Source organism: Plectropomus leopardus, chromosome 8 (assembly GCF_008729295.1).
Source record: "Plectropomus leopardus isolate mb chromosome 8, YSFRI_Pleo_2.0, whole genome shotgun sequence".
In the NCBI taxonomy this organism is placed as follows: domain Eukaryota; kingdom Metazoa; phylum Chordata; class Actinopteri; order Perciformes; family Serranidae; genus Plectropomus; species Plectropomus leopardus.
In genome coordinates, this window is record NC_056470.1 from 20,198,988 (window position 1) to 20,212,618 (window position 13,631).

The window sequence follows — 13,631 nt, forward strand, 5'->3', positions numbered from 1 at the left end:
TTATGGCAATAATTATTTAGAAATACACAAAAACTGCAAATAGAACCTTTTCATACCAGGCTTTTCGAGGGCTTCCCTTCCAGTGGGCTCCAAATAATCTGTCCTGCTTTCCCCCCACTTCAACGCCCCTGCATGCAAAGAATACATATTTACACATTAGTTAACAATCTGTCATAAATACTGACATGCCAGTTTAAAACAGAGCTAAAGTAGATTGTAATGCTTTTCAAAAAATAAGGAAAAAAACACATTGTCTCGAATGCTGAGTAAAAAGATCCAGATGTTGTGTTGGTGCTATGTTGACCCAGTGGTTTTTAGTGTGAAGAGAAAGTTTCTTAGTTGTGTATATGTGAAAAGGAAAATTAAAAAAAACACTATGAATATACTTCTCTGCTGTTTTTACATTTGATATTTATTGAAACAAAGTAGAGCACGGAGCCAATTTGTAAAAAGTAACAAAATATTAGCTATAACACATTATCAAACCTCAAATTCATGGAGAAGCTTATAAATATACATGTTTGGATTGGTAGTTTTGTCTATTGAGAATCATCACAGGGATAGTGAGCAGTTAACTGAGTGGTACTGGGAATCTGTGGTGACAATAAAAAATCTGATCATCTGTGACATATATATGTGTGTAACAGTAAAGACGAACATGAGTGAGAAGAAAATAATGTGTGTGTCAAAACAATAAGGTGCATTTCCCTTTACAATAAAACGTGAAGAGCCGCATTAGTGAGAAACTAAATTTTAAAAGTGACTTCAAAGCTTGAGGATATCTGACTAAATACTGATCTACATTGGGGATGCTTTTCTGTTTTAAACTTAGAGGAAGACCTGGTTATAGAAAATAAATACAGTTTACTGATTGGTTGGATAGACATACTATATACACAGAAAATGGAATATTTCACCACTGTAACCACAACATTGCCCATATATATTCAAACCATATTAAGTATTGTAAAATAATGTTAAATGGATAATCTGAATTAATATGGAAAAGAATGTAGGCTATAATATTGATATATTTGCTGATGCACTGTAGTAAAAAAACAGACACGCACAGACAGGTTTAAGCCTCTGTATCAAAGTGCATAATGGTGGAGGGCTTGTTGCAACACCTGGGGAACTCTAAGGCTTCTGGGACAGCTTAATAAATGGCCCAATTCCCAAAATAGCCCTCTTATTGTACCCATTGTACTCAAGGACTCGCACAACCCAACAGTGTTCCTTACTCTACATGTGGTGAGAGGGGACGAGTAGACCTGGGTTAGGATGTGAAGGCTGGTTTGGGACTGGGCCTATGAAAACACATCCATACACGACTACATCATACCGGCGTTCTCCTCTCCACACAATCAGACCTCTTCTCAACTAAATATCAAACACTACTCTTCTTGGGAAATAGGAAGCACAGTCCAATTTCAAAATCAGTGTGACCCAACTGACAAGAAAAATGGCATTTTCTGATAATAAAAGAGGGTGAGGGGAGATTTCCAGCCTGTCTTAGGCACTTGAAAGGGTTAAAATCGGCTTGTGATGACTGGGCCAAAATAAAACATAACAATCTCAAAATAAATATTTCACGATACTCTCAGTTTCTGAAGACATAAGATTTTTTTTTTTTTTGAAAAACGGAGTCAGTCTTTTTGCAATGGCATAATTGTTTAACTCTATAAATATAATTTATATAGTTTCTTTCTTCCACTCTCTCTCTGTGTTCAGCTCCTTTGCTCCTGAATACACACAGATGTATGCCCATCGTCTGCAAGCAAACTCAAACAGGTGACTCTCCTCTTCTCACTTGCAGACAAATTGGTCTACAATTTTGGTGCAGCGTTTGCACTTGACGTAGCAGCACCAGTGGAACTTGCAGTGGCAGCGCTCCACTATCTGGGCCTTGTACTGGTCGTAACCGCGACCGCAGCACATCAGCTCGCACCCATCCATGCCCTCCGAGGTCTTGTTGCAAAGGCGCCCCACTGTGCCTAGGGAGCCCGTGCTTTGGTTCTTCAGGCAGTAGTCTGGACTGGACTCGATGTACACCAGGTCATGGCTTGTGGGAGCATTGAACTTGCTGTGCATCTGCACCAGCTTCCCACGCGCGTTGAGCTTCATGGCAGCGGCGCTGTCATACTTTTCCTTCAGGGCATCGCCCACCTTGCGGAAGTCGGCTAGTTGCAGCCAGCAAGTCTTCAGGCTGCAGGAGCCGGATACGCCGTGGCACTTGCAGGACACATTGGCAAGGTCCGATACGGTCTGAGAGCATGGAGGAGGGGGAGAAAGAAGGATTAATAACCAGATGAAGAACTTGCAAAAACATTTATTCTTATGTGACAAACTGCAGTCCAAGCGACACATGCTTCATATTTCTTATTTGACCTGTCTGCATAAATATTTGCACAATGTGCTGCTCATGATCTCATAAGGCATCGCTTTGCCATAAAGGACCGAATGATCCTGTCCATGTCTCCAATAGTGCACTGAATAAAACGTTGTCCACTCATTTGTCCGACTTGAAAGAGAACAGCCTGGCAACAGATATCTGGCATTACATTTCCTTTGAGGTGGTTTCAAGATATTTGGAAAGGAAAAGAAACCCCAGAGCTGCCTCCAATGACTCCATCTCCCCACAGATCAAAGCCTCAGGAGGGGAGAGCTGTGAGAGCTGTTACACAGATGATCAGCGGAGACCTATCTGATTGACCTGGATTGTCTCACTTCCAACTCCTCCTGCTCTTTCTCTCACTGGTCGGTCTCATTCGAGGGCCTGCAGTTTATATCTCTCTGCTCCCTTCTTATCTGGTGACATCTTAAGATCTGTGTGTGTGCGCACATATAACCCCAGTAACTTACCCTCCTTCCAGCCTCGTTATTGTGAAGATTCATCATCAGCCTGGCGCTCTCATATGAGCCTTTGGGGTAGCTCTTCTCCCTCTCACGTGCGTCCACAAACTCCTTGGAGAACCTGTAGCCATAGTTGAGGTTGTCTCCACAGCCGCCCCACAGCCAGTCTCGCGGCAGGTCTTTGGGGCGAGCTGCACGGCTGCACCCACAGCTGGAGAGCTCCCCCTCTCTGCAGGCACGGCTCACCGCGTTCACCACCCCTGCTGCGCTGATGGCATAAGTGAACGCTGTTTCTCGGCTGCCTGCAGACACACAAACAGGAACATCATGTCACATTTGCCACAGTAAGAAACAGAGTAAATGAGACATGTTTATCATTTGGCACTTCCATCCGCCTATTCCTTTTTTTCTCGGTTATGCGTGTATATTTGTTTTATATTCAACATGTCATTCTACTTTAAGAGTTTGTGCAGTGTTTGGAAATGTGATGTCATTTGACAGCATTGACCATACATTTAAGATTACAGAGCACTTCAGCCAAGTGCTGCAGGCTTCTCATCACCAACATGTTGAACGGTGGAATCTGGTTTGCTGTTATTGGGCTGCAGCCAGAGAGGAGAGCGCCCTCCAGTGACAGAGACGCTTCTTAACAAGCAGCGGCCATTTCACCCAGATTGAAAGTGACAGCAGCTTTTTTGCTTTATCTGTCATGACTCACTGACCCTGGAGCCGCTGCTCATTAACTCCTCAAAATTTCCTCGATAGGAACAAGAAGTTAAGAATACACCAACAGTTTTTGTTATCACTAATCCATTACTACCTCTGTACAAAGCCACATTGCAAGAAAGAAATGAGATGAGGAGACAAGCTACTAAAAGAAGAAACACCCAACCAAACTATGAGGCTGCGTGTTGACATTGAAGACGGGGGCTGCTGCAAAATAAAAATGCACAGCTCATATACCTGCTGGGCCGAACCTTTAGAGAGCGTGCTGTAATGACAATAACATATGGACAGAGAACGGGAGGTGAGGGAGTAGAAAGAAAGGACAACCTAAGAGATAAGTCAAGTAAAAGACGTTGAAGAAAAAAGCAGGCAAAATGGAAAAGGAGACACACGCACACAGTTAATATCACAAAAGGCGGAAACAGACAATGGCCCAAGAAGAGGAAAGATGAAGAAAGAAACTCTTTGGAAAGTATTCCGGTGGGAAACTCTGACAGGAGGTGATCAGAGAGAGTGGGGGATTTATTAGTCTAGTACATGTTTTAATCCAGCCCGAGGATATTGGCCTAATAGTGGACCTGTGGACAGACAAACTGTCGTCTCCCACACTGCTGCCTCCCTTCTCCTGTACCCCACCCTGGAGCGAGCCAAGCCAGGCAGGGGAGAGGGTCTGAACCCAACTACGCCAGCACCCCCTGGAGCTCAGCTTTAAATCATCAGCAGTGTCCTACGCCAGCACACAGACAGACAGTAAGACAGGCTTTCAGATAGACAGCCTTAGAGGGGAGGACATGTTTACATGGCCCAGAGTGGGCCGAGATGGGAGCAATGTTGGGGAGGGAGAAGAGGAAAGGGAGAATGGCTGCTGATGAGGTTTCTATGAAGACTGATCTGTGGAGAGGGAGTCGGCAGCGCCAGAGACATAGAAAAGCAAAATTACCAAGAGGAGTGTAAAAATGCAGACACGCGCATTCGAGGGCCAGTTCATCTAATGTAAAAACATATATATAGTTAAAATTATTTTGAAAAATACATTTTAAAAGAGAAAATGTGTTCTTAGAGCTCATGGCATTAAATATAAAATTTACAGACAATGTCACTTTCCAAAAACAATACCCTGATTACTCCAGATCATCTACAGACAGGGGCATGGTGGTGGGGGGAGGGAGTGGGACTGATTACCCAGGATCCCAATGGGATGGGGGCATCAAAAAGGAATAAATGGGTTAAAAGATAGAATTTTGTATAAAAAAAATAATAGAGGAAGCTCTCTAAGGCCAGTCTTGGCCAGTCTCAAAATGGTTTAATCCACCCCTACACTAGGATTTATCTCTAAACCCAGCTAGAGCCCCGTAAGTGACTGATTATGCTGCTGGAGCACTGCCGTAGACTGTCATATCTTTCCCCAAGAAAGGGAAATTGGGGTCCCAGAAAAGAAAAGACATAGTAAACAGATTTTGAAAAAAATCATAAGGTGCATGAGAGAGAAAAGGATCGAGAGAGGAAGTGAAGTGGCCCAGACAGACTGCTTACGCATTGGGCATTTTTGTGCTACGCCGCTGTCGACAGACCTGAGTGTGAGCGGTTTTCAGTGGAACTACTTTTCTAACTTAAAATAGTCACCCTAAAAAACAGTTGACAGTGTGTTCTTCATCGGTGTTGATCATCAGGAGTAATGGGAACATTATTACTGGAAAGACAAGTTGCTGTTGAGCACATTAGAGGGTTTTTTTAAGCTATGAGCCTCAAAAATGAAATTCCATTCGTTATTTAATCCATTAATTGCATCAGGATAAGAGCAGAAATGTCAAAGATAGATATCTCATATTCTGGGCAGATGTGTGCTATCTAATTAGGTGAGAAATGTATTGTTGGGATTTTTTTTAGGAATTTTTGATGAACTGACCCTTTAAAGCGTGCCAACAAGAACAAAACACTGACCCCTCTGCATGTGTTACTTAAGCATAATTTGAAAGATTCCAAAAAATGTAACCAACACAAGCGCTGACTTTTGCTACTTTTCAACCAAGCCTCCTGTAACTCTGCTATGATCACAACATCAACATCATACAGATTCATTGTAATTCAGCTGGAGAGTTATGATCAATAAATGGTAAACCACCTTTACATTAGCCCCTGAGGTGTGGGCTCACATCCAAAGAAAACTAAAACAAACCATGTTAAATGATAGGATCCAAAAGTGGGGATCACTAAGAGAGGATTGTAAAGCTCTTGAACTTTCTATACGAGATCTGAGCACACTGCATGTCCATGCGTGCGCGCCCGCCCGCCCACACACACACACACACACACACACACACACACACACACACACACACACACACACGCGCACACACACACACACACAGTTTAATCTTTGACAAGGTGATATATTGGTGCATACACTCTCTGCACTCCCATTACTTGTAAATACAGGGCAGCTAAAGTCCAGCTTCACAGTGTGTGTGCATCTGTGTGTGTGTGTGTGTGTGTGTGTGTGTGTGTGTGTGTTGAACTAGATTAGATTGTCTCCCATTCATCAGGGGAAAAGCAGATTCTCTGCCTCCCTCCTGCTCCATGTCGGGAGCTGGTTTAGCAGGCCAAAGCCACATGTGATTTATCCAGCAACCTCACCCACCAACTATTCCCTCCACACAGCTGCTGAGAATCAACAGCCCCATACATTTCACACGCACACGCGCATGCCCGTGCACGCACGCGCACGCGCACGCACACGCACACACACACACACACACACACACACACACACACACACACACTTTCACAAACACACAAAGAGGGTCAGTGAATCAGAGAGATGGAGAAGAAGAAAGGAAAGACACCGTATGTATGTACAGCATACATGTTGAAATGTGTCTATGTTGTCCTGCGTATTCATGTACATGTTTCAAATACTGTTTTTTTTGTCCATTTCTTACCTATTTGCATGACCCGTCCAAAAACAGAGGAGTTGTCCACTGTACTGCAGTTCCAGCGCCGATGTCTGAACTGGTACTGGCACTCTCTGATGCCTGTCTTGGCACCTTCACCAATGTACTGCATGTGGTCCTGGTAGAGCTGGCACAGCTTCTTCTGGCCCTGTGACAGGCCCACCAGCTGGCTGCACAGCGGCTGGGCTCCGATGATGTAGGCCTCCGGGATCAGTAAAGGGTTCATGGCCAAAGACCTGGATGGGAGGGGGGGGGGGGGGGGGGGCACACACACATAATGCAGTTGTTTTTCATCATTTGCCGTTATGACGCAAATGTATGCATTCTTTGAGGCCAAATTTACAACCAACAGCTCATTTCACTTTATTAAGTTGTCCCTCTCATGGGTGAAGATATGTTAACTGATGAAACTGAATGGAGCAAAACACTGTATACTCTTAGTTGTTATTGAAACTGGACTTCAATTTGTGTGCTATTTTGGGGCCAAGGACATACAGTAAATAGAAGCATAGTGAGGAAACCAAGGGTCACAGAGTAAAAAAAGATGAAGAATATTTAAAGTAAAAAGAGAGGCTAGAGTAAAACGAAGAGGGCAAAACAGAGAGCAAATCTGACACAAACATACTATTTTCTATTTGTTCAGTGTCATAAATCAGAGTATGCCAACCTTTTTTATTTGCGACTCTTTAGAGCAATGTTTGTCAGTTCCCTCATCACAAGTTGCATATTATGTCTATGAGCTTAACCAAAAAGTGATGCTCCCCTCTCTCTTTGTTTCATTTAAAAAATAAATGTTATTCAATTTGTGTAGCAAAAGTGTTTTTTTGTCCTCTCTTAACTAATAAAATAGACCCTTTAGATTTTACTTGTGACCCCATGTGCCCAACCACATGTTCTGAAGCAATGTCATAAACCTACTACAAACAAGTGCTGTATCGTTTGAAAAAAAAAAAAAACGATCGAAAAATGAACAAATGTTTTTGACGCTTGTGTTGAGTGCATTTCATGATTCCTCTCGCCAACTTAACGTACCGGATAACTCGTTCTGATCATTTCATCTTACAGTTCTATTCAATGTTGTGTAAGAGAAAGAAAAAGAAATAAAAATGGACTAGGGGAGAGAGAGAGAGATGAACTAACAGTTGAAAGAGAGAGAGGAACACTAGTATGAGCATCTGGTTCCAGGCCACAGGACAATTAGAGCAGCCCATCCCTGAGCCCTAAGAGAAAGACAATTAGCCCCCAGTGTAACCTGATCGACTGGGGAAGTCAGCAGCGAGGGAACACAGACTGAACACACACAACATACAAGTACACACATAAACACATGGAAAGAAAAAAAAAAAAAACATACAGACATGCAGAGTGACGCTCTGTCTCTCACACACACACATACATACACACAGTCAGAAGGCCCGCTGCTCTGACACTCTAAATCATTCACACCTGTTTGTCCTCTCAAAGAGGAAACTGAAAGACACACACAGTTTGTGCTCCAAACTCAGCTCAGGGTCTGTGGTAATGTGTGGGTCCTCAGCATGTAAATCCAACTCATTACTTAAACTAAACTGTAGTCGCCTATTCAGGTGAGCCCACTAAAATATGTTTATCTGTAGAAATTCTCTTCAATTTAATTCTTTAAATTATTATTTTCATAAAATTAGGCCATCACCAAGTGATGTCACTACAGACTTTGATCTGCTCATTTGAAGTAAGGAAAAATCATACACACAAAGTGTGGGTTTACTGTAAATGCTCTATGTGCTTCTACAAGCGTATATGCCGGTATACACAATTAAACACAAGTGCACAATTAGACAAAAACACAGAAAACAGCCACAGTATGTAAAGAGTTGTGATTTGCTTTAAGCGGTGCCTCTACAGTATTTTCCCCCTATCAGACCTGCTCTGTGTGTTTCAGTGTAGCATGCTCAAATACAGACTTTTCTAATGGCAGCAGGACTTGTGTCTACTCACGCACACACACACACAGTCACACACGGTGCTCGTGTTTGCACATATTTGGACGCCAACTCATAAACCACAGCATTCTATGTTTTCTATAATATTCATAATTTTGGTTTGGCAATATACGAAGAAAGAAAATAAGGGAGAAAAAAGGTCCTTCCTGAAAAGTTAATGTGCTACAGTCAGCATGTTGTGTTACTTCATATGTGGTGCAACTAAAGCTGTGGAGGCTTACTTAGCAAACACGCACACACACACTCACACACAGGTTTGAAATTGACTCTGAAACTAAGACAAATGTAAACATAAACAAAAATAAAAAATCAATATTACCCTTAATCTGGCTTTTTTCATGTCTTTTTTTAAAACTTGTTTGCGCTTAGCTGCTCCATTTACAAATATGACTCTTCTGTGAGTGTAAAAAAAAAAAAAAATCTTTTGAAAGCTGACAATCTCAACTGGCCATGACACAAGTAAACACAACGTTCACAAATTTCATATATGGAGAGAAAATTAATGCATACCACCATGAGTTGGCCTCCACCACCACCTGCATGAGGAGTGTGAGGAGTGTCAGGGCAAAGACACAGTGTCTGGAGTCCAACAGGCTGCTAAAGGGCCAGCAAACCGGCCGACACACACAGCCCAGCCCCAGGTTCATATTGCCGCTGATCTGAGGGAGGACAGAGAAAAAAGGATGCTTGTCAGTCTGCCTGCCTGTCTGGCTGTTTGTCTCACACACAGTTTAATGTGCATAGCAGAGAAAAAGACAGATATCTGTGATGTCTAAATGTATGAAGGGAATGCAGGAAAAATTCTTTCAGCTGTATGCCTGCATATCGAAACTCTCTCTTTTACATGCAAACAGCACAGTGCTTGTGTGTGTGTACGTGTGTGTGTGTGTGTGTGTGTGTGTGTGTGTGTGTGCTAGTGCCTGTGTGCGTGTGTGTGTGATAAGAGCCCTGAGGCCATCAGTGCTCGCACAGCAGAGCAGTCATTTGGCAGCAGGTCTGAGTGTGAATCACGTAAGACTGATAGACGTGCAGCCAGAGAAGACACAATGACCATGAAAACCCAGCTAGACACATTCCTGACAGTTCACTTTACTCAGGGAAAGAAACACCCAGAGGCAGACAGACAGACAGACAGACAGACAGACTGACAGACAGACAGACAGACAGACAGACAGACAGACAGACAGAAGCCTTAACTGACTGTGTGAGTGCCTTATTTTAAATCCAATTTAGCCAATATATTTACTGTTAACATTAGAATAAAAAATACATTTTCTCAATTTCAACTAATAATTAGCCTATGTCATTTTTAATGCAAAGATAGTTCACTTAATATAAAAGATCTTAAACATGGGCTTAGAATAAAACAGTATGTTTTTATTCCACGCTTGTTCATTTTCAATCTATGGCAGGCCTGACTGGTGACAAGGTCTATTTTGTTTCAATTTTTTAATTAAGAAAAATCTGTGGGAAATAATACTAAAAGTGTTATTCTAGTTTGTTAATTATAAACATTTTAAAAGGACTTCAATGAATATTTATACAGAAAATGGAAATATAAGGGAATACATTTCATTTATAAAGTTGTTTCCACCTCGATTTGTGATGCATATTGCTATCAAATATGTAATTTGACAAATAACGATGATGCCGGTATACAGTTATATTGAAATTAATTCTAGTATTTATTAATTGACTGTGCATCGGACTGAAAGGAGCCACGTCAGCGGCCTGGGCCTGCACTGTGCAGTCTTTTGCCTAACGAAAATTACAAGGAATTAAAAAAGGGAAAAAATGTCAATTCTCTTTGTGGCTTTGGTGATACAGTTTGGCTGCTATGTGGGCAGAAAATGAGTTAAAATAATTATCCTTAGTATTTGCGACTTTAACCGATGTGCCAGCCTTCCAGTTGGGCCGTGTGTGAATTTTGGGACTCAGAGCAGCTCTAATTTGTCACGCTGCGTTATTTTCCAGGGTTGAGTCGTGGAGACCTGGACCTGCCTAATACTCATTAAACACAAGGCCAAGTTCACCATCACTCACCCAGCATGCGCGCGCGAGCGTACGCACGCACGCACAGACACAGCAGCATGTGCTTTCAGTTTGTGCGCTGCTGCAGTAATAGCTGGAGAGGTTATGTTATGTTCCCAGCAGTTCTTCCACATAAATTAACGCAATAATCCACAAAGGGCGGCGGTTTTACACTGATTTTAAATCAGCTAATTGGACTTGTTCCGCCCGCCAGGAAGTGGATTTAAAATATATTCTTATTTACGGATAATTAACTTCTACAATTGAATATAATCTATTTTAGCGCAAAGCAGTACAATTCAAAATAAGTGACTCAGCCACACTGACGGACAGGTTTCATTCTGCGTATTCATGTTTGAATTCACTGTGGTGATGCCACAGGTGCCTGCAATTATCTAACACTTCACAACAAACTCTCGACCAATGAGAATATAGAAAAGTAATTATTCGTTTTAAGAGAAAGGTTATTCTATAATTAATATTTCGTATTTTGTGAGGCCAGAGAGCCAGCTATTTAACGCTATACATAACTTTCTAATTGATTTTTAAAAAAGGTAAATGCGCATTCCTGCATAAGGCATCCCCGCTGCAAACTGCGTAAATCCTGAGCTCCGTGACCCATGCAAACGATTTGACCCGAGTGAAATATTCACTGGGACTTCAGTAGATGATTGACGACCACCTCGCTGATTTCTGTCGGTAAAAATGGCATCAAATTGGGCAAATTTCAGGAAGAGAGCAATTAGAATACCGTCGGCAGGATGATAAAACATCGGGGGCTGCTGTTGCAATGGATCATTTCAGAGGCTATTTTAAGGCCCATATGGGACTAAATCCATTTACATTAAACCGGAGAGTGAGGGAAAACTAGTCTACTGTTTATTTTACATGAGAAAAATCTTCTTGAATTATTTCACCCTTTGCTCTAATTTGGGCCTGTGGGTTTTTTTTTTTTTTAGTTTTCTCTGGCTGGAACATTTGACCAAACCATCTAAAACATCATTACAATTCAATATAATAGCATTTGAATAATCTTGGTAACAAATTAGTGTGAAAATGTGAATGGAAAAGCATATGAGTGTCAAACTATGACAACTTTCAATAATTTTCTGGGCTTTTATAAAACAACGTTATTTTCTGCATCATTAAGCCTTTGGATAATATGCAGTGCAATGATGACTTTGAGCTTTTGTTTAGTTTTTGGTTTTCTTAAGGAGGTGGATGGGTGAAAAAAATTAACTCATAAAGCGGTTTATTATTCTATTACTTATCGTTATTATTTTGATTTATTTCTTTAAAATAGCACATTTACCCAAACTGCATGTCATCGTAATTTAGAGTAATGAATGAAATATTATCCGCATTTTATAGCGCTAAATAATGAATCTCTTTTCTTGCCTCTCTTGTTTAAAAAAAACCAGGAGAGGGAGCCAGGTACAAGGATTTGATGAGGAGAAGCAGCACAAAGAATACTGCCTGACTTTAAATGGGGACCGTTAACAATGGTAACAAAAATATATGGGCTTATTTTTTCTCATTAATATGCATTTTAAAACAAATAATTTCTGCAGAATTTTATCTGAATTCGTTATTTGCTCTGTTGACACATGGGTCACAGTCACTGCAGTAAAGGGATAGCATGTTTCACACATCACATCTGTCAAGGACTTTTGTCCACATCCAAGATTAGTCCAGAAAGGTCCCACAGAAACAGCTTCCTCTCTTTAAGATAAACTGCGGCTGCATGGAAAAGTGAACCAGGAGACCTGAAGGCTACTCACCAGGGAGCACAGCCCGTCAGAAGTTGTAATCCACTTTCTGCAGACGATATCAAACCAATAATCCCAGAGCAGGCCAGGTGGATTTAAGATTTCCTTTTCCGCTGCAGTGTAGACAAGTCTCGTCGTTTTATCCGGATTTCTTGGAAAGTGCTTGGCTGGGGTTGAAGGAAGCGGAACGCTTAAAAAGTTTGAGAGTTCTTCAGGTTTGGTGTTTTGGTGAACACAACAACGCTCCGTGCGCCAAACAGTTTAGAGGGTTTGTAGGAAGCAGCGGGATGTATAAAACGTCCAAAGACAGTGTAAGAAAGCGATCAGAACATTTAAAGAATCAGTGCGTGACTGTAAATATCAACTATTAACAGATAAAACCATCTACGGTAGCCCAATGTGCCACTGCCGGAAACGTCGGGTTGTCGATTCTTTTTTTGATTGAAAGCGGCCTACTTTAAAACTCCCTATCCGAGTTAAAAAAAAAACTGTCCCAAGTTACAGCTAAACTATGTCAGAGCAAAAACACGGAAAACTTCGTTTTATAAGCATTAAATCCAGCCGCTGACACGCTCAGGTCATAGCGTGTTTTACCTGCAGAAAGATCCACACGGTGATCCTCGCCACAAACGACTTGTCAATTTACCTTCCATTCTGCGCAAAAAACGACTTTGACAATTCCTCAGCACGACTTAAAAGTCCTCACTTGCAAAAAAGTAAGTCATCCGCCTTGCAAAAAAAAAAAAAAAACAAAAAAAAAACAGATGCCACAATTAATCGGCTCCAGACAGTATGCTCCAAAAAACTTTCCGCGCGGACTATCTCCAAACAGTGCGGCTTGGCGAGCGCGCACGGTGCCAGGGGGAGGAAAAGAGCACAGCGTGTGAACAACAGCGGCTTTGCTGAGGCTCCGAGTCTGTCGTCCTCTCACACCGTATGTGTGTGTCTGTGCGTGTTGAAGTGCAGAAAAGTATCACCGACTATCCCTCCCTCTCTGCCTTTTCTCTCTCTCTTCCTCTCACCTGCTTCAGTCGCCTCTTCTCTCAAACTAACACACTGCAGCATGGATGCACAGCGCAAAACCCTCACATGGCGCATGCGCTTCACGTTACTCCTCAAATCCCTTTTTTCTCCTTCCAGTCACCAACTTTCAAGAAGCAAGGAATCTGAGTGTAGGTGAAATTGTGGGGAGAGAGAGAGAGAAAGAGAGAGAGAGAGAGAAGGGCGGAACAGGCTGTAACAAAACAAGCGTCTCTATTACCTAAAATAAACTTATAAAGCACCCGAGGCTATTACCCTAGGAGTTAGGATTTTCACTG

General features: G+C 42.0%; 1 protein-coding gene across 1 annotated transcript; it reads right to left on the bottom strand.

Annotated features, from left to right (window-relative positions):
• Nucleotides 1–683: 683 nt before the first annotated feature.
• wnt5a (wingless-type MMTV integration site family, member 5a) lies at nucleotides 684–13,427 on the bottom strand. Its single transcript, XM_042491234.1, has 5 exons — nucleotides 12,325–13,427; nucleotides 9,023–9,171; nucleotides 6,519–6,766; nucleotides 2,863–3,155; nucleotides 684–2,265 (listed from the first exon to the last, which is right to left on the bottom strand). Exons 2-5 carry the CDS (start codon nucleotides 9,157–9,159, stop codon nucleotides 1,807–1,809), a joined length of 1,137 nt encoding a protein of 378 aa, XP_042347168.1. The 5' UTR covers nucleotides 9,160–9,171; nucleotides 12,325–13,427; the 3' UTR covers nucleotides 684–1,806.
• Between the last annotated feature and the right edge of the window lie 204 nt (nucleotides 13,428–13,631).

Coding starts and splice junctions, on each gene's coding strand:
- wnt5a (XM_042491234.1), bottom strand. CDS start 9,159: ATGAACCTGGGGCTGGGCTGTGTGTGTCGGCCGGTTTGCTGGCCCTTT. Junction 3,156..6,518: donor TGGACGGGTCATGCAAATAG/GTAAGAAATGGA, acceptor GTGTGTCTGCAG/GCAGCCGAGAAACAGCGTTC. Junction 2,266..2,862: donor ATAACGAGGCTGGAAGGAGG/GTAAGTTACTGG, acceptor CCATGCTCTCAG/ACCGTATCGGACCTTGCCAA.